This window comes from Molothrus ater, chromosome 12 (assembly GCF_012460135.2).
Source record: "Molothrus ater isolate BHLD 08-10-18 breed brown headed cowbird chromosome 12, BPBGC_Mater_1.1, whole genome shotgun sequence".
NCBI classification, from domain to species: domain Eukaryota; kingdom Metazoa; phylum Chordata; class Aves; order Passeriformes; family Icteridae; genus Molothrus; species Molothrus ater.
This window is the reverse complement of record NC_050489.2, coordinates 15,134,032-15,156,236: the sequence shown is the minus strand read 5'-3', so window position 1 is coordinate 15,156,236 and position 22,205 is coordinate 15,134,032. Positions and strand designations below refer to the sequence as shown.

At 37.8% G+C, this 22,205-nt stretch overlaps 1 protein-coding gene across 2 annotated transcripts in view; it reads right to left on the bottom strand.

Annotated features, from left to right (window-relative positions):
* WWOX (WW domain containing oxidoreductase) overlaps positions 1-22,205 on the bottom strand; it is a 473,685-nt gene that overhangs the window by 353,870 nt on the left and 97,610 nt on the right. For both annotated transcript variants that reach the window (XM_036390457.2, XM_036390458.2), the window contains 2 exons: positions 13,701-13,886; positions 9,803-10,067 (listed from right to left, as the gene is read on the bottom strand). In XM_036390457.2, the coding sequence (XP_036246350.1) occupies positions 9,803-10,067; positions 13,701-13,886 (451 nt within the window). The remainder of the gene's footprint in view (positions 1-9,802; positions 10,068-13,700; positions 13,887-22,205) is intronic.

Genomic DNA, 22,205 nt, shown 5'->3' with positions numbered 1-22,205 from the left:
CAGCCACATTTCATTACCAACCATAAACATGATTTCAGGGGAACAGATCAGCAGTTAGACTGCATTTGCAGGAATCTTTGCTGGGGACAGTGACAAAACTTCCAGGTGAGCGTTCTGTCCCTTCCCAGCAGCAGAAAAAGCCCTGAGCAGTGCTCAGCTTTGCTGGCCATGGGTAGACGCACAGAGTATTTGATTTTCCAAGACAAGCAATGGTCTGGATTGTGTTCCAAAGAGCCTAATTGACTTTAGCTGAAGACCATTTAAAACACCACATTACTGATTATGGAATAAGCACATATGTAACTCAATAATGATAAATTTCACCTCAGCACCAAAAGTAAGCTCAGCTGTTGTTTCGATAAAAAGACATTCTAGATGAAAACATTTCCTTTAGAAACACAAAGCCAAAAGGGAGACAACAAATATATATCACAAGTGGAACTGACAGCATTGTTGATACTTTCTGCCATAATGCCTTTAAAACTTGAAAATTCACATACATTTCTCATCAAGGGAATGGAAGAAGTTAACACATCATTTTTTCTCACAAAATCACCACTCTTGGTGTAAAAGCTAAGAGAGAGGCTCACTTTGTACATAGTAGTTCATCAAATGCAAGCAATGTAGTTCATTCAGCTCAGGTAACACCTTGTTCCTTGAACTGGTTAAATTACTTCTGTTTGCTCATGATGTCTTGGCCAACAAAAAAAAAAAATCTATTTCCCAGAAAACCCTCATTTTAGTGTTGCTACACATGAAAAAAAAACAGCATTCAATTTTTACATTTATGCCATGATATTACAAGCGGAATGGTCAGCACAGTGATCCACAAGAGGAAGCAGGAACTGACTTTTCAGATGCCCACCTTGCTGATATTTGGGACCTTTGCCTTGATAACCTGTAATGGGGGTTCCTTTCCTACACAGGCAGGACACTGCTCTGCCATGGGAAGCCTGACTGTCAATTGTATCATTTTGCAGATCATGCCACTGCTCCATAATTAATGCTGTTAGATAACCACACTACTTGGGATGGGATGAGCTACTTGATGTGAGTAGACAATCAGATTCTAAATGACACTGTTACAAATTCATTATCATAAAAAATTGCCAAGACGGTTGCTTTACTTGAAGTGCTAAATTAGTTTTCTTGCACTGGTAGTATTCATCATAATGCAAGTTTGACAATTCAGGACAACAATTTAAAATAGTAATGCTGTTCAGTCGAAAGAAATTGTGTTTCCAATTTTCTCACAAAATGAAAAAAACCCTAATTGTATTCATTAATAGATTACAGTAGAGACAAGGTAATTCTAAGAAAAATACCTACATTCAAGAGTGTTGAACTTAAGTGAAAAATTTAATCCTAGTATTTCCAAGTATTCTTATGCTCTAGCTTGTTAAATTGAAGTGTTCTTCAGGGTTTTTTGCATAATAGTAGGTACAACATTCAATCAAAAATCAGTGCTGAGTACCAGTTCAGCACAAGGATTTTCAAGCCCCTTCCTTTCACAGCAAGCCTGGTGCTCAACACTTGAGCAAATGCTTCCATATCCAGTTAGGAGTCTCACAGTTCTTGTATGTGCACACCCATCTATGAGAAAGTAAAGAAATGAGAAATGCTGTGACCAAACATTAAAAATAAGCTCACAGTACGTTTCAACTCTTATGTCTGCTCAACTCCATTTTTGGAAGAAATACTTCCATTTTTGGAAATATCAGCCCTTAAGACAGCACTGTTGGAAGAGATGGGAATCTACAGCACTGACAAGTCAATCCTGCATGTTTGGGATAAGTAGATCTTGTTTTTCAAGACAATTCTCTCTCCATATCAAAAGATACTTTTTTTTTTATTTAAGATGCATCATCCAACACTGCTATCTTTATCTTATTTCAAGGTGATGCTTTTGCAATTAATAAAATTCCTCAACTACCTTGTATAGATTTTTTTGTGTCATGCAATGAAGACTGTGCTATATCCACAGTGATACTTAATAACTCCAAAAACATGTTGTCACTAAAATAATGGATGGAATTTGACTATGTTGTTTATATTTACTGACATCCTCCTTGCTAAAATAGGATTGATGCTACTACTCTAACAACTTCCCAGAAACAGCAGAATAAAGAGGTTGGAAAACCCAAATGACTCGATTATTCCAAGTCTCAAAAGAAACTTTAAAAACAAAGTAAATCCAGAAATTCTCTGATTATGAATCCTTAAAGAGATTACTGCAAAACTACTGCGTCTTGTATCATTTGTGGTGCACTTTTACACTGAATTAAGCACAATGGATTTGTTCATTATTATTATTATTACCTTCCCTCTAAAGGGAATGAGTGCAAATCTGCTACTTTTTCACAAGAAAATCACACAAACCCAGGTCATCTAACACATACCAGAACACATTTTAATATTTCAACTGCCGAATGGATTCAAGTCCTTCTTTTGCCAAATCTTTTTCCATTCTTAAATTTGATTCTTGAATCATATAGATAGATATTTAAACAACTTTAAAATCATTCATTCTACTTTCTTCCTTTTTTGATAAAATCATAGTGAGAAACTGCAGACTTTAAGAGAGTAGGTTAAGAAAAGGAATAGGACAGGCAGGGCAGCACATCATCTCCCACTGGTATTGGCAACAAAACCAACACAAAATTAAGGAAAACATTTCAGTTTCATTAATTTTTCTGCAACATATATTCCCTTTTCTTCTCTTTCTTTAGAAACACACGAGCCCTCTCCTAGAAAGGAGGCACAGAAACAATAAAATGATTAGGACTACAGTAGAAAGAAGTTGAGGATTTGTCCAGTATCTAACTCAATTCTTTCAATAACTCTGAGTAATTTACAATGGAAGGTACTGAGGTACAAAATGCCAGTGAATATCCAGTGGAAAAATTGAACAGGCTCCCTAAAACAGTCCCATCAAACCACAGACCTATTTCCCTCTACATGGAAATCTGGCCAATGCTCCAAGCTGGGCAAGGAACATCCTGCAAGTTTGAGTCTTGACTTTAGGAAGAAAAAAAGGAAATTACCACACTAATATCTGTAACACAAAAAAAAAAAAAAAAAAAAAAAAAGAAACAGAAAACCAATACACAGCACCAAAACCAACAAAACCATCCCAGCAAATTCTCCCAAATCTTCCTGAGAAGGAAAAAAAGATATCTATATACACACAACAAACTTTGGACTAGAGAACTGACAGGAACTAGAAACACTATTAGCATCACAGTAGGAAACCTCCCAAAAGCCTAGAAATATTCATATTTCTGTACATGCACGTATATTTTCAATAGCCTTCCTGGAAGGAAGTTTTTAGGAATGTTAATTCAGTTATCCAGTTATGTCCAGGGAATGCCAACATGATGATAAATGACATGACACACAGTAAAAAACAAACAAATGAATCTTTTTCCCAGAAAACAGACTCTTATTGTGTTCACCTATTCAGGAATATGAACTATATTAAAGAATCAAGTATATTTTTCACCTCTATAGATGGATAGATATGTAGGTACATACACACATATATACACACACATGTGAAAATAGTAAGAATATTGAAAAAACATTATGCAGCACTCTGCATTTGATACACTTTATTATTTTTGGATCTTGCAAATATACTTTTTTAATGACTTTTCTCTAAAAGAAGGGACTTTCTAGCTCATATTACTTGGATGCTGGTGCTATTTACTCTTCCATCTTTTTTGTAAAGTCAGAAGAGATTTCCCTGAGAACTTCAAATAAATAAGATATCCAGCTGCACAAACACTATACATTCTGTTAGATTACTTTGGCTTCCTAAGGAATATTTGACTTTCTCTGGATGTAAATGATTAAAGAGAATCCATCATCTGAAACTGATTGGTGAACTGTTTAAAGTGGTATGGCACCTCTTCAAAGATGATGGAGTGAGAAATGAAGAGACCATGGTACAATAAAGCATCTCACATATCCAAGGAGTTCTAGGGAAATAAGGTAAGTAAGCACTGCATCCCTCAATTAAGAAATAGTATTTTAATTATAGCTCCCTAACATAGGATCTACACTACATTCTTTAAAAAAAAAATTAAATTCATATTTCATCTATTCTACCCAGGGCAAACAAAAACTTGGGGTTTCCGGAACATCTATCCATTCATAAATAGAAACTTGAAAAAAAAGAAATGTGAGGAAAGATAAACCACGTTCTAGAATCCGCAAAATTTATTTTGCTCTGTGAATTATATCACAAAATCACACAGAGTAACAACATTCAATTATGTAATTTCATTACTTTTACCATTTTAATTTTGGGCTCTGGATTTTAACTTTAAGGGTCAAAGAAACAAAAACTAACCTTCATCCAAAAATATTTCTGCTGCTGAACTTCAGATGTGTGGGTCATCCTTATGCCCAGCTTCTCTGTGCCAGGGCTTCCCCATCCTCACAGGGAAACAAACTTGCCCTTTATCAGTTTGGAGCCATTCCCCTTGTCCTGCCCCTCCATGCCCTTGGAAAAAAGTCTCTCTCCAGCTCCCTTGGGGCTCTTCTAGGTACTGCAAGGATATTAAGGACTCCTCCTCCCCAGCATGAACAACCCACAAAAAAGACTTTTTAGAGATTATTTTTCTATAAAAAGTGATCCAAAGCTCATTGCTAGTTAAAGAAATCTCAAATACTCAGTGATAAAGTTTGAGTATCTTTCTAGAATGCAGCAGTTCACTGGATCATCATACAAGAACCACAGCACATTGACTTGCTTTGATTACAAGTGGCATAAAACATCAAGGACCAAATATTTCCCTGCCTTGCAGCCAACATACTTGACAAAGCATTCTGAAATTCTTCAAGGACCTGGCGTGGAGAGGAAGAAATTCCTTATTTCCTCCATGAAATTACAGGAAAAAAACAGAGTTGCTCCCCAAACAGCTATGGGGCCGTGCTGGACACAGAAATTCCCTGGCCACTGCTGCCCTTGAGCACCATTCTGGTCACTGCAGTCCTGACCTGCTCACTTTGGCACAGGGATAAGTTTCTATAGAGACTTTCCATCCCTGTGGTGTAGGTTACAGGGGACAAATTTAATTTGCCCTTATATTTCATGCTACATTTGTTTTAGCAGCAAGTTAAAGTATGTATCAGTTAAATATAAGTTTGATAATAAACTAGCTTATATTACATTTTATTGCTGGATAGGACACACAAAATGATCAACAACTACTTTGGAGGCATCTCTTTACAATCCTATTTCAACAAATCAAAATGTTCTTCCACATAAGCCTTTTTACCCAATTCAGTCAATTTTAAACAGGAGTTTTGTGCAAGAAAGCACATGTTATCAGGGCTCAATAAAATAACTGTCCCTCCATGGTACTGGAGGTAAGGTCCACAAACCTGCTGAAAAAGAGAACTGTGGCTTAGCACCACTTGAACATTTACACTTCAGGCATTAATCCATAAACCAGGAGAACTGCCCATGTGATTTATTCACTCTCTGCAGCTGCTAATATCCAATAGGTGGCTATTTCCCTTTCACTCTCCCATCCTCTTTCACTTCTTGTCCTGAACTCAATCTGAGAAAAGAAACTGTCATTTTGATCAAACCTGAACTGTGGGGCTCTTTCCAAAAAGAGCTGCCTCTAGCTTTCCAGGAAACCCCAGTGCATTTCCAGCAGTGTCTAAGGAAGGAGAGAGAGGCCAAATTCTGTGCTGGAAAAGGCTCATACCCACCCTGCCCAGGCTGCTCTTGGGGCTGAACAGGCACAGCTGAGGGCAGAATTTGGCCTGAACTGTGAATTCAGAACTGGAAGCCAACATCAACTCAACACAGCCCACACAGATCTTTGGACAGCAAAGAATGTTTGCTTGGAGAGGGAATTCTATCCCCAGCTCTAAGGGTAATTCCAGCTTCTTCAGCAAAGGACAGGGGAGAAAGCAAAGAGGTGATGAGGCTGCACAGCCTCTTTTGGGATTTTATCAAAAGCAAACAGATGTGATCATTAGGTTGCAGTCACTCCTGTAGATGCAGATTGATTTCTTGCCAGAATAACATTTCTGAGTTGATGTTAGATGTGCATGGAAATCATGACATGGAATTTAAATTTAGACATGGAATTTAAATTTAGACACTTGCAACTTCTGGCAAAAGCAAAGCCAGTGAAGCCATTGTAGGCCCTGGGGTTTGCTCCTGCCTGTATGAACACTGCAACACAGGGCTACTGCCTCAAACACCCCTAGGAAAATATCCCAGTGACAAGAATTCACGGGTTTAGATAAAAATTAGACATGCAGAAGGCTTTTGGGCCCTTACAAATATTCCTTATAATTCTCAACATCAGTAATTTCTATACAAAATCCAGTTCTGGAAAGTTACTGTCTTTGGGAGAGGACAGAGAAATCAAAGAGCACTTCAAGTATCAGTCTCTTACACAGTGAAAAATTAAGGGCAGAGTGGTCTTACTACTTCTAACTGCTTTTAAAAGTGACAAGTTGAGCTTTTATAAATGTAATTTATATCTCAGCAACAGAACCAATGTTTTACTCCCAACCATTAAAAGGGGGTAACACATCTGCTAAAACTCCAGCACAATGGCTGGCTTTGCACTGCAACAGGAAATGTAACCCAATAGTCTCAGAACTTCCCCAAACCCCAGCCATTTCTTAATGGGAAAGGATTTGAAATTGCAGTTCACTGAAACATCTGTTAAGCTCTTGCTACCCTAACACATGATATTCTTTCTGCTCTGTTACCTGCCAACAAAAATATTTAGGTCTATGTAAGACTATCACAAGTGTGTGATAATGGCATTCTGCTTATAATTTTATATGCCCTTGTACACTGAAAATCACATGGGGGTGACACCAGATACCACACTCAGTGTAAGCTTGCAACTTACAATAAATATACTTAACTTTAGTCTTGTATGTAAATAATGAAAAATCAGATGGGTTCTGATTTTTAACACAAAAAAAACCAACTCAGTCAAACTTTTCTCCAGTCAGTTTTTGAAGAAGGAGAGAAGAGAGTAAAAGAGGTAGAAAGAAAAAACCCAAAACCCTAGAGCCCCAGATCAAACCACCTAAATATAAGCATGGCCTACACAGTTACTTTCAGAGCTTCTCTTCCAATTCGTTTTTTACAGTGGCCACTTGTTTCAATTGACATTTAATTACAATCTAAGCACCTCCAATTTACTGTGTAACTATTTAGTGGTAAATAAAAAAGAGCCCTTTTGACATTAGTAGAGCTACAGTTACTTCAGTAATAAAATGGTAATTCATTTGCAACTATTTCTTGCTACAAAATACTTCTTCTAAATTTCTGTGTAGAAATCCTTGTGGATTTTACACTTCAATGGGAAAGAAAGGAATGGTCTTCAGTTTCCATTGCTCTACTTCAAACTACTGCCTGGATACCACAATAGCACAAAAAGGCCTTAGAATCAGGTATGTGCAGCTGCAGTTTCTGTGTATGTGTACGTATATATATTTTTATATAGATATATAGATATATATATGACTCCAGGAGCCCAATACATCAGGACCTAGCAAACAGTTTCAAAGTGGCTCCAGGAAGGATTTGCCTCTCCACACACCAAAATGCTGCAGCAGCTGAAGCTACAGCCTCAGAGACCAGAACAGGTCCAGGCATTTCTGTGTGGCTCCTTGTCTGGGCTGCCCAAGCTCTCCTCTCCCCACACAACCTTGTCTCCAATCTCAGCTCCAGTGATGGGCCCAGCTCAGCTCTACTTTAAATGCTGCTGCATCATGCTGCATTGTGCAATGCAGACATCCTTGGAAAGCTCAGGGACGAGCAGCTCACCACCTTGGGACTGCAGCTGTAAAGCTTTGAGATCACTCCCAACAATCTGACCAAAACACTCATCTGAACTCCAGGGCGAGCTGCCTCAGAAACATGGAAAGGAAACCCAGAAAAAGATCCCCAGCAAAGTCTATTCCAGGTTGACAACAGCACAATCCCTAAAAAAGAAGCAGCAGCATAATTTGCTCCCTACAAGCCTTAAAATAGAAACTCTTCGCTGATGATGATGAGAATTTCAGCTTAGCTTGTTTGCATACCCAGGAAGGGGCACTTTTCTAGTTTTACTGGCTGTTGAAACATTGGTAGAGTTCAGGGGAATGTAATTCACATCAGAATATGAGTTGTAAAACTGATGCTTACCTTCAGCCCATATCCTCCATCATGACATTCAAATAACCTCGATGAGATACAAACATGAAGGACTTAACAGAAGTGATTTGGGTTGGACCAGAGTGCACTGTTATTCAGTGCTGATATCTTTGTCCTGTATTTTGTATTCTCTTATATGCAATACCCATTTATAGACACTTTTAAAATCTATCAATTCTTTTAAAGAACTCAGAATTAACATGAGTGGTTTATTTTGTTCCTTAGAGGATAAGATTCCCTGAGCAACAAACACAAACATTCCCTTTGTGAAAATATGTCAGAGTAAATAAAACTAACAATTCATAAACATCCACAGACTGGGTCCTTTTCACAGGATTTTGCTAACATTCACTCACACATTCTCAGGAGAACTTAAGAATTTGTTTCACAAACAATCCCTAACACAGCAGGGACATGGTTTTATAGGTCCTGGTCAAAAAACCATGCTGTTGAAAGATATTATTACTCGTCCCAAGGTGCCAGAGCACTCACATATCAATCTTGTGGACATAAATAGGCTTTGCATATGCACAGGCTGCAAAATGCAGTCAGAGGTTGGAGGTGTGAGGGCTCTCCTGACTGACACCTGGTCAGCACTGGAGCATTTATAGTTTTGCTCCACAAGTCTTACTGAAGATCCAGTATTTTTCTTTTATAGACATGTAATCAGATTTTTAAACACCTCTGTTTTCCACACATGTCATCCCACTATAAATTAAGATTCTGCAGGGCCATGGATCTTTTCATTTCCCTGATTCATAGAAGGAAACATTCAAGGGAGACTCCTTCTCCCTGCTCCTCTTTATGGGAACACCCTTCTTGGTCAGTGAAAAAGGAATGAAAAACAGTCCTTAAGGTTAAAGGAAGCCAGTTCTCAATGAAGTAAATGCCATTCTCTGCCTAAAAAATACTTTGGACTCCTTATAAATAATTGGCTCAGAGGTTCAAAGGATCAGAGTAACCCCTCCAAGTGCTGGAGGTGCTGCAAATTCTTACATAATAAAGACTCATAACCTTGGCGATGGAAGAACTCCAATGCCTTTCATTATGTCATGGTTCCAGTCCAAAATCCAATGGAGACAAATGGAAAACACCCATTGTCTTCAGCACTTTGTAAGAATCAAGAAAATTGTTGGGTTGTTGCTTTTTTTAAAATATGAATGAAGGTGCTTTTACCACCAAAAGCACTTTCCCTCAGCCATTAATAATGTCTGTAGTATCTTTTCTAACTAGGGCATCTGTTTACATAAAAAATGCAGTCAACATATTCCACTTAAAAGCAAAAGCAATTTTTTTGATGTTTTACGTATCCTGAGCACAGAAATAACTCTCAGCTATCCCACACCTAAGACATAATCACAGTGAAAATCATATATGCAAACAAGGTCACGCACTCCATCTTAGAAGGCTCCTTAAGAGAAGGCTGACAAAGTAAATCTTGAGTGGTTGAAGAATCCTCTTCTAGAGCACTGTCTTGGCATGATTTTTGCCATTAAAACCAGGGTCATGGTTATAAAAGGCAAGAGGTAGATACGTGTAGCTGGATTTTCACAACTCTTCTGCCCCGATTTGAAAAAATGAAGATGCACAAAATATTTTAAGGCATTCACTTACCATGGACTTGGTGAAAGGCCGAGCCAAGGTGAAGAGCAGAGTGTAGAGCCACCAGCTGCGATGAATGGAGGAATACATCATATTTCCAGGGTGGACCGAGTTGGAGGTCACCCCGTGGGGAGAGAGGCGCCGGTTCAGCTCGTTGGAGAACAGGATATTGCAGAGCTTGGAGCGGTTGTAGGCCAACATAGCCCAATATTCCTTCTTGGATGGAGAGAGCAGGCTGAAATCCAGCTTGCCAGAGGAGTCTTTAATTTCTGTAAATCTGAGAAACAGTAAATATGCCTTAGATACCCCAGACTTAATTTCGCTCTCATTAAGGACAATATAAAATGTAGACGAGAGAGTAGATCCTGGCCAGAACCAACATAAAACAGCAGCTTATTTAGCAGCTGAAAGCATCTACTGAAAATTGCCTGAGACCCAAGGAACAGTCCCATATAATATGGCAGTAAAAGTATTGGATCATTATAAACAGCAAACAACAAACAAAAACAACTCAGAAAACACTTTGATGGTTTAAAGACACTGTATGTAATTTACAAATCACTTTATTTTAAATTTTAAAAAAACCAAAACTGATTTTGCCATATATCCATAAAAACATGATCAGCTTGGAGGAAACAATGTTGGATAAAATAACTGCACTAAAAGCAGAGCAACCCAGCATCTTTTCTTTTCCCTTTCTTCCCATCCCCTGATCATTTCATCCAGTGCTCACACACTTGCATTTAAGTGTTCAAGTAACTATGGATGAGTCTCACTGCCTCTTAAGCTCTTTTTTAGATTAAAAATTGATGAATATAAAGGGGTTATAACCTTGGTAACTTGCCATCAATAGTCTTATATGTTTAAAAGATAAATGTAAACAAAGCCAAAATGAGCTCTGGCAGAGCATAATGTTTTTAAGTACACCCATGGCATGGCTGAACACAAATCAAAGTAACTAGTTGACGTTTTTTAATTGGGTCTGACAGAGTCATTAAACACCAGCTGTTTGTTATTAAAAAAAAAGGAAAGAAACAAAGTAGTGAATGTTCTAAAGACATTTAGATGAAGAAAAGGAAATTTCCATAAAGAATTTCTCCTCCCAGTTCTTATAACTTCATTTATTAATTTAGTGATATATCTTAATATTAGAAAACAATACTACATTTAGTTACAGATCTGTGTTTCATTCAGAGGAGCTACTAAAAATAAAAAGAATTTAGCAAGCTCTTTTTAATACTCGGTTTTCAGAATCAGCTGGGGAGAACAGGGATAAACATAATTATAGTACACACTAGAAAAATGTTTTAAAATATCTTTACTAATTTTGCATCTCATGCCCAGAAATGAAGAGATCAGCTGGAATTTCTACATTCATTCTGTGAGCAGAATTATAATATGCTCAGAGCAAAGCAATACAGTATTTGAACTCAAGAGGAATCCAGGATGTTCTGTGTCTTGCACAATTAGCCCTTCAATTTCAACAACAAAATTTCTCTTTCATAATTTTCAGTTAGATAAAATACATTTCTGAAATTAAGAAGACTATTCTGGGAGGAATTTCCTATATTCGTTCCACAAGTAACCACTTATGACACTAAAAATAATCTATAAATACAACTCTGTGTGTTACTGTATAAAGGAAACACGGTGGCATATTTTGAGTCCAGTCCTGCAAGTGTGCTTATGTGAGCCAATCTCAGTGAATTCAGGGGAATAAGGGCTGTACCATCAAATTAACAACACAGAAATAAAGACAGAAGGAAAAGTCAACCTACTTATTATTCTGATTTTAATATGATATGCCTAAAGTACCCAAAAGCTTAATTTAAACAGAATTCATTTGTGCTGAATCCAGAGAAGTAACTAGAAATGAACAAAGAACCAAAGAGGCAAATAAATATTTTGCCTGGGAGCAGTGCAGGATAGCATTTTCTGCAAACATAGGACTTAATTTTTCCCCTAACAGGGGGTCTTGACTCCAGCAAAAAGATCCAGTCAAGGTTTATGGCAGTAATTAGATACCAACACTTCTGTTTTACGACATGGTTTAAGGCTCAGAGTTCTCAAGTAGGTCAGAAAGAACGACCACCAAATAATACCTAACTAACTCCTCACATAAACTTCTTCCCATCAAACAGACTGGGGGGAGGGGAAAGCACAGTTATTTACAATGATCAGTCTAAGTGATAAGATAAGCTGCAAGACATTACTTGGACTCCTTAGAAAAAGAGAAATTCACTAATTGTGTTAATTGTTTTATTCAAACATAGACTGTTACTTATTTCCTTATGGGCTTCTGTCAACCTTGGCTGATCTCTCTGTCTTAGCTATGAGCACTTTCAAAATGTTTTCAAAATCACAGATAAAGATGTCCAGAGATGAGAGCCCTGGTTACACACAGCACTAATGCAGTGAAAAACAAAGATGTCATTTAAAATACTATCAGAGATACAAACTTACAAGGGGGAACAAGCAACTGACAATTCAACATAATCTCCCATTAAATAACAGCTCATTTATACATATCCCATTGTGCCCTCCACATCTGGCAAGTGATTGGAGTTGGCAGATTTATTTCTAGAGCTATCTCTCCTGCCCTGCAGTAGCTGCCCTCACTCCTAACAGGACTCTGCTACTTGCTTTCACAAACCCGGTGTGATCTGCAAAGATAAGGATGTCCAGATTTTGTTACCACCTAATTACTAGACATTTCATGTCTTTTAACAGTGGGGAGGATTATTACTGGCATTTTCTATTGCTTCCTTTCATTTCAGCCATCATAAATTTAAAATGGTAAAAGTAAATCTATCTGCAGTGTGTCATTTATACCATAAGCCCCTGTGTTTGGAAGTGATAAAGGTTTCAGCCCGACCCTTGGCTGGTCTCTCTCTACCAGGTCCCTGGGGTTACATTTTATGGAAACATGATTAAAAAAAATAAGCTTCATTCTGGGTCACTAAAACATTTCAGAAATATGAAGACAGGAGGAAAAAAAAAAAAAAAGAAAGAAAAAAAGGACTCTCACATTCTTCCTTTTAGTTTGCTAGAGCTGCTACACATGACCAAAAGCGAAATAGAAATCAACAGTAATGTTTAAAGCTAGATGTTATAGGCTTAATCCTGCAGTCCTTGAACTAAATCAGTGAGGAGTAAGTGGTTTGTGCCCAGTAAAATTCAGAACTGGGGCATTCATTTTGCACAAGGAACTTTATGTAAATCAAAACCATCTTTTCAGTTATTAACACAAAAACACAAGAACATCTGAAATAAGGCAAACCTCATCAACATCTTTTTTACCAACTGTACTTTTCCTGGCAGTAGAAAAGATGAGCATCTAACATTTTAATTAAAAAATTTACCAAAAGAGGCATAGCCAGATTTGTAATATGTATTAACTACATTACTTCCCATTTTACAATTATACAGCTAATGTCTACATTGAATTCCCTAATTTCTCATTATAAAACAACTGGATTTCATCTAGCAGCTTTTAATTGCATTGTTTCTCCTGCTAAAATATCTGCACATTCTTCTTGCTAAGATGTTGAAGTTGTTGAATGACAAATCAATATAGGTCATGCCATTCAGATTTAATCAATTATTATTCCATCTCCTCACAAAATCAATGAGTGGTCTGAAACGCAGCGAAAATCTGCATTCACACAAAGAATGATCAAAAAAATATCTACATACTGTTATAAAACTAGAACATGCCTCATCCAGCAACAGAGCCAAATCCAGAAACATCCACAGGCATTAGTAATGCTTCTATTTTTAAAAAGATTATTCAAAGGCAAATGCTTGAGAGCAAGGACCTTCATTTTCAGAAACTCCTGTGGTTCTGCCCCACTGTTCCATGTTTTAAGGATTAAAGATTCCAGCAAAACCAAAGTTCACATTCACCAACCTGTGGGACTCAGAGGACACCACGACAACCCTGGCAGGAGATGACTGGCGTAGAACATCTTCCAGAAGCTGGACAAGGTAGAAATGTCCCAGGTGGTTCACCTGGAAGGTGGACTCCAGGCCATCCTCTGTCAGGGACCAGGGAGCACCAAACACGGCAGCGTTGCAGATCAGAATGTGGAGGGGCCTGGAAATATCAGAAGAGGACAAAGAAATCTCAATTAAATGAGTGTAATTATTTACACCTATGTGAACGGGGTGCAGGTGTGCCTGGGGTGCAGGTGTGAAGGATTTGGCTGGCTGCTTTCTGTGGGAAGGAGCTGATTCCAGGTGGTTCCAGCAGCCCCACTAAGGGTCCAGCTGAACCCCACAGTGAGAAAAGGACACCCTTGGAGAAAGGGTACAGAATAAAAGGCAAAATGCCACACAGCACTATCACTGCTCTCCCAGTTGCCAATTGGGAAACTGTCTCCATCTGGAGCATTTAGAAAAGAAACTTTTCCTGGGGGAGGAGCAACTCCTACCACTTTCTTGAATGGGGTACATGACACCTGCACAATTGGTAGGGGACAAGGGATTAAGGAATAAAGACACAATGCAAAAGGGCTCGTGTACACATTTTATCCTTCTGCAGCTGATAAAGTATGCTGTTAAGAAATGCAAGACTAAGATGAAAAAATAAAAACATTCTCCAGAAGCTGTAGAAGGTGGAAAATCTGTACACAATACATATGAGATCCTTGAAACAGAATCCTTCCTCACTGGACTCACCTAACCCAGTTTAAATGGAAATGCCATGATAAAGGAACTTGAAATGAAAGGGTAAGATTCTATCAAACTAAGCTAGAAAAGAACCTAGGCTGGCACATACCTCTCTCATTCACAAAACAGGTCCAGAAAACTTCAGATTCCTTGAGGTCTCCAGTGTAATCTCAGGATACTGCACCTTGCAGCCTTCCCAACCTCCACAGCAAAATCAAGGACAAATGCCCTTTCTGTTCTTTCTTGTCTTTTTCCAAACCCTTATGAAACACAGCAAAGTCTCTGGTCCTCAGACCTCAGATGGATCTGCATTTGCTAGATTGCATCATCTCTGAGCAAACCTTGGCACTGACAGCATGTTCTTGTCCTTGAGTCAGAGCCTGATGCAGCAGAGCTCAGCAAGCTCTACCTGAGCTGAGAGCCTCAGGTTGGAGAGCCTGCAGCTGCCATCCCTCACCCTGGTATCTTTAATTTGGGAAAGTCACACAGAATAATGACAGCCAAAAATTCCTGCACTAACACTTGTGATGTCCTAACACCAGAATATTAAGATCTGTCACATTTGTTTAGCCTATTCCATCCTATTATGTCTTTACTGCAATCCCATGAGACAGAATCAACATGCAACATAAACTCTAATTCTGAAGGTAATAAATGAAGCACAGTTAGGAAAAATAACTGCTTGCCCTCTGTCCTTCTCAAGTGCCTCCTCACAACCCTACACACACAGACACAGAGTCAGAACATTTCCCCACATGACCGAAGGACATGTGTACTGCAACTCTGAGCATCTGCAGAAGGAATTCTGGAAAATAAAGTAAAACATGAAGCCCCAGGTTGTCAAACAAACCTAAATAATTATATTCCTTCAGGCATGTTTGAGAGCATCAGATTTTGATAGCTCAGTTTTCAAAAAAACATTTCAGGGGGAATCAAACACACCTTAGCTGAATACTGAAAGAAATGCAAAAGGATAGAGAGTAGGCTGTATTTTCTTATTAAAATAAATTTCAACTTCCAGCCAGTTGGGATGTTACCAGTGTAGTGTGCTTCAATGAGAAGTTAACAATCTATTATCTGTTCCTTTGCCAGCTTGGAAAATTTTAACCAAGAGCTCCAGAAGCAGAGTGAAGCATCTGTGCACTCTGAGAGCTCAGTGTCTGAAGTGCTGGATTTCTGATTTGCCTTTCTGTAGTGACACCTATACACAGAATATCTGTGCACACATCCTGCACCCACAAAAGAAACTGAAGATAAACAGGGACTGTCCTTACAAAGGCAAAGTTTCTGTTTCTGTTCAAACCAAAGGGGAAAAAAAAGGCAGCTCTTTGATCCTTGCAGCCTCACTCAACACAGCACAAGCAGGATATGCACTGAGTTGTGCAGGATCATGTTCTTTAGAAGGTAACAGATCTTTTGAGGCACTTTTTATCAAAATTATTTAAACCAGAGTTCATTTTGCCTCTTTTGAGATGCATCTGCCAAGAGGAAAACAAAGCTGCTTGAAGCTTGAGAGAGCATGGAACTTTGGATGATTCATCACCTCTTATGAGACTTTATGAAAAGCTCCAGCAAAAATTAATTTACAGATTTGTACATCTGCTGGGAAAAAAGGAACAAGTTTCTCCAACACAGATGCAATTTTTGGTGTAAGAGCCTCCTGTATGAGAACTGCAGCACATTAATGCACCAGCAATACTGAAAATACCACCACCATTCCATCAAAAAAAATATAAGACTTTTAAAAAGATCATCCTTCTATTTGATAATTTTAATGTGTACTAGGAAGTAACAAATCACAGACAGAAAGGATTCACATATTCTACCTATCCAAACTGTAAATCCTTCATTATTAGTAATCACACAATAACTACCAGAAGGGAAATACACACTCTATACCTAAATCTGTCAGCTCAATTAATTAAGAGAATATTCTAGAACTATAAAAAGATAAATGTAGTATTTTTTTAAATTTTAGGTAATTTAATTGGATTTTATAAAAGAAATAAAATTATACTTCGGTCCATTTTATGAGATCTGTATTTTTCAAAGCCCATTTCTCATTTTTTTCAAAGTAAAAGTAATTCTGATTTAAGAGACTGTAAAATTAACATTATTTACAATATTTTATTATTAAAATCTGTGAAGAAATAGAAAAATAAATACAAAAACATTTTAAACAGTTATCATAGTGAAAATTTCATATCAGACTCCCTTTTAGAATTCCTTTATTTTTAATTAGCACTCGTGGTTTTAAATGCTAAATAATAAAGGATTTTTTTTCCTAGATAACTCCACAGAAAAGAAACCTAAAGGGTTGTATGAATAGACATGGATGTTGTGCTTCATTTCAGCTCAGAAAAAAGCCACCTCTCAGCTTTGGATCCACGTCCATTAAGCTATCGGTGTCTCTCGTCAGACTGCTAACAAAGGTCCAATTACTGAAAATTGTCATCTGAGTTTTTGTGACCCGGCCATTTGCACACCAGGAAATGAATGAGATTACCTGGGTAACAGCCACTGTGCAGTTATGAATTTCAGCCACAGATGACAGATTCTAATCTCAGTGGTGCACAGCTCTGTGTCACTGAACGTATCATTATGCAGGGACAAAATTTTTAAGATACGTGACAATTCACACCACACATCTGGCACTGCAGCTTTGCTTTATGACAGGGGTATTTTCAAGTGATAGCAGAACTATGACCTTGATTTCACAAGTTCATTAAAAACATTGCTGCAATCTGCATGAGGCTTCCAAGGAAAAAAAATATCCCCCCTCAGTTTAAAATAGTTTGTAATTCTACATCAAAGACACAGCAAAGGCCAACAAAGGATGTCAGAAGCAAAGGAAATTTTCCAGTGTTTACTCCTGGTATTGACATGACCAAGTGCTCCCTCTAACCATGACACCCATGAGATATTTTTGGAGACACTGCAGCTACAACCTGGCAGAGTGTTATGAAAATTTACCTCTATGTCTCCCTAAAATGTCTTCAGGCAGTGACTTACATCCCACCAAGGGAGCTAACGTGGGATACCAGCGCCATTTAGGTGGGCACTAGGACCTGATCTGCTCTGTTTTTTCAGGTTGTCACTGCTTCTTGAGCCTCAGGAACACACTGCTCCAACTGCAGGGTACCCAGCAATCCCAGAAAACCCTCACCATGCTGGTAACTGTGCCTACAACTTAGTGAAACTTTAAAAGCATGTAGAATCAGCCAGGACAATCTTATATGTGAATACCTGAGCTGAAATGCAGCTAATATTCTGTGCACTTCACAAAGCCTGTGATACTTCACTAACCTTTGCACTGGGGAAGTCATTCAGATCTCACATGCTGTGCACAATTCACCATTAGAAGCAACTAAGCAATCCAACTCCTCTGCACTATTTGAAATACAGTAAGTGAATACATTAGAGAGATACAGAAATTAAATTGTTGCTATAAATCAGTTAGTTATGAAATTTAATAATCAATTTGTTAGCACCTGATGTAAAACTGTGATCTGTCAGCAGCCTCCCAAGCTGGCTGTGTGCAGCAGTAGATATTTCCAAGGGAATTAATTACTGATGATTTGCAAAGGTAAGAATAATATTTTTCAACAAATGTAGCCTGTGCACTAGGAGGTTAAACAAACACCACCAAAATGTCAACAGAGTTCTTGGCTTTGGTGTTCTCCCGTTTCAAACGCAATGAAATAGTTAACCAGAGAGCCTGCACAGGGAATACTTTCAAATCTTCCCATGAAGCAGAATGTCACACCATCTGGGGCACTTCTCAAGTGATTTGAAAAGTTCACACTGTTTGGAATTACACAGAAATTCAACAGAAAAGGCCTCACCATATCCCCAAAGTCCCATAAGCAACTGTAGACCTCTGTCACGGCCAGTAAAGAAGGCAGAGCTGTGACTTCTCTTCCACAAAGAAGCAAAGTCACAGCCCACCAAACTTTTCCACCCCATAACCCTGAACACCCAGGCTGCTTTCTCTGGAAGTTAGAAAGTTGTGCTTCTTTCCACGAGGGAATGCCTAGATACACAAAGGGAATACCCAACAGGCAAGGGAGGCTTATGGCTCTCCAGAAAATGGGTAAATTAAACAACCATCTCTAGAAATCCCCCTCAGTTTACAAACAGTACTGACAGGAAACCAAGCAACAAGAAAATCACTAAGTCAGGGTTCAGACAGCAGCAGGAAAACTCAGAACCATGTATAATCTAATACTGACACAAAAATATTTAAATGTTTACTGGTTCAATGTAAAAGAAAAAAAAAAGCACTATTTAACTCAATAGCTTTCAGAAACAAAATGCTTAATGCCTAACTTCCCTTTTTTATAAAGATATTGGCTAAAAGGTCAGCAAAAATGCCCTTATTGCCAACTGCCAGCTGACAGAAATGTGGATCATTGTCATTCAGGCTTCATTTTAAGGCAAGCCTCTAACACAGGACTTAGAGCCCTGATGGATGACCTCCTGCTAGAAGCAAGGAAAATTCTCTGCAATTCATCCTACTGGATTTCTCTCTCCAGGATTTGACACTGTTGATCAGCAAATACTTTTGCTCCACTTCTAAGAGATTAATGGGAGTGGACTGAAGCTGTTCTGATTCTTCCTTCATAACACATCCATGGGAATTACTGTGAGCAGCTGCTCCTGTGCCTTCCTAATACATCATCTGCATACTGCATAGAGGTCAACCATCCCTCAATCATTACTCATTACCTCTCTAGAAGCTTCAGTGTACAATTTCATAAATGTTTGGAGAAGGAACAGAGGTCTCAACTGATTTGGAACTAAACACAAAACATCCATTAGTCGTGGTTTTCCCTTTATTATTTTTTCTTACATATACGGTGAGGGACAACTACCAAAATAACCCCACATCATCGTGCACCTTCAGAAATTAATAAGAGGCAATAGCAACTAAAATATCCAGAATCTGGTAATTTTCATTCAGCAGCCCACCTAAGGACACTTGCTGCTTCAAAGTGCATCTTTTTCAAAGTCTGTCAGAAAATCATTATTTACACACATTCACATATAGTCACAAAAAAGCATAAGCCAGACCTAAAGAAATATTCATTTTTGTAACAACCATGGAATGATTTTTTGCATGTACTTCTAAATATACAAATTTTGTTTGCACACAATAAGGAATTGTTAGAAAAAGAAAGCTACAACTCACCAAAAGAAAAGGTCAATTACTACATTTATTATATATTTATAATATTTTCACTTGAAAACAGCTAAATCCTTGGAAAATGTTTTTGGGACCACAGTTGATCATTCAAAGAATAAAACACCTCATTTTGAGCATTTCACTTTCCAATGACTCTTCCCTGTTTTACCCAGAGATTATAGAGCTGTAACAGAATTCACACACAGCCCTTCAGCAGCTGTGTGCTGCCATTCAGACCTGAAAGATTCCATGCTGTGATGGAAATTAATGTACTTTGACATCCTCTGGGATTCTGGGGAACAGCTAATAAAGAAATACAACCTTTTCAGTCTATTACACAAATTTTTGGATTCTAAGATCCATGGCCAGTCTCAGGCTAGCAGTGAGCCTTCCCTACCCAAGTAGCAGAAGACTCTGCCTTCTTTTTTTTTAATTATCTCCCCTAGAAAGCATTTAACTAAATAGACTAAATATATATTAATGTATATGTAATTAAATCCTCTGGCCTGATAATTCAGAATTTTTAGAAGGCAACATCAATTAAACACACAGAGCTTCTCAAAACTCATTAATCCATAATGCCCAAAGATCCTTGGTATAGTTGTGACAGAATATGTTTTAATCAGTTATTAATCATATTAATCAGACATATTTTTCTTATTTAGATGCTCAAAAGAGCTTTCACAGCTGGTGCATCTTGTGGAATTTTTTTAGGAAAACAGAGCCCCAAGCCATCTTAGACTCACCCTGGATTTAGCACAGACGTGGCTGAAAATGGCACCAGAACAACCAGGGAGCAGAAAGTCCCCGGGGGGTTTTCAAGGTTTCTTCATTAGGGCAGAGTGAAGTGAGTGCAAAGTGTCCAAAGACAAGTGGCAGGTTTGGAAATTTTGGACAGCACAGTCGTAGTCATAAAACTGTGCAACAAACACCAAACAAAATCTTTTTGTTAGTAATGTCTAAAAGCACTTCATCATTTTTTGTAGACGTAACCGTGTGTAAAGTTATGGTTAAGTAATATGGACTTTACTTAAAATAAAAAAAAAAAAAGAAATATTCTGAGGCAAAAGGTATTTCCACAATAGAGCAGATGAAAAGAAAGGTGATCTGATGAAAACATCAGGATCTCTGCCTCCAGGAAAAGGGGGAAGGATCTAAGATTCTGAGATTTTTAATTTTTCATTTATAAAGTACTGGAAATAATTTTTGGATCCACATGATTTGACACACGCTACCACAAAGGGGTAATTGTGTACAAGAGGTAAAAAACAGAAGAAAGAAGAAAAAGAAAAACTATTTATGCAGAAAACCAATCCCTAGGCTTTAATAAGGCATAGCATCACCACAAAGAGAAAAAAAAAAAGTTTTACCCTAATATTATTATGTACGTTTCAAAGGTAGTCAGCCTTTGATCTTATTTAAATTTAAGATATGTGCTGTCTGCAACAGTAGCTTCTGAACTATGCATGTTTCTTAATTCAATGTGGGTATTTTTTGATATCTCAAAATGCACAATGTTGTCCAGAAGTTTCTGCCTTGGTGGCACTGCCAGTATGCCAACCATACTCTAAGCTGAGAAAACAAATGTAAAATCTCAACTGTCACTAGTTTTAATTCACAGGAAGTAATTCTATTAATGGCAAAGAGTTAACAGAGTTTTACAGGGATATAAAATATGTTCAGCTTTGGAAAGACAATAAGCAGTGGCAACAATCATCTTTGATAGAGATACATTGACTACAGAACCATTAAACATGTTGGCATAATGGCATCACTGATAATTCATCTGAATCATATATTCATTTTTTTCCAGACCTTTTAAGTTATATTTGTACTGATTTGCTGAGCAGATCCCATTTTTACATATGTATTCTCAGGTATGCATAGAATTTATCACACAGTATCTATGATCTAATTGTCATTCAATTAGAATTAAAAAAACAAACCTGCAATATGTCAGTTATAATAAGGAAATGCAGAAAAATCATATTCTGGACTGACTTTTCATCAGGCTCCAAAATCTTAATTGCACCTGCAAGGTTTCAGTACACTTCTGCCTGCAGCATGAAAAATGAATGCAGTTACAGAGTTTGGGGCCTCAGCTAAGGAAGCCAGCTGAAAACCTGGCCCACTCCATTTTGGGTCTGGTTAGGAAAATCAGAAGAGACTAAACTTCCAAATGGAGAACCATAATTCATAACTGCTGTCTTTTCCATATTTCTACACACATCATTAGTGAATAAACTGTTAGCAGATGCCAATTCTTACCACAAAAAAAAATCTTTCTTTAAAGTATAGGACAGTAACTGCATTGAAGATCTACATCTGGAAGTCCTGCATAACTGTGAATTGCTCCTAACAATTCAGAAAATTCTAAGCAGTAGCTATTGGCAAACATTGTTTCATGTCTTTGGAGTAATTCAAGATTTTTCAGGATGACTTCAGCTTTTTTCTCTCAAACACTGAGAACATTAAATTAAAGCCTTACTGTTTGGCAGAAAATAACTTTAATTCAAACCAAGTGGCACCATGCACCACTGAAAAGTACAAATGCACATA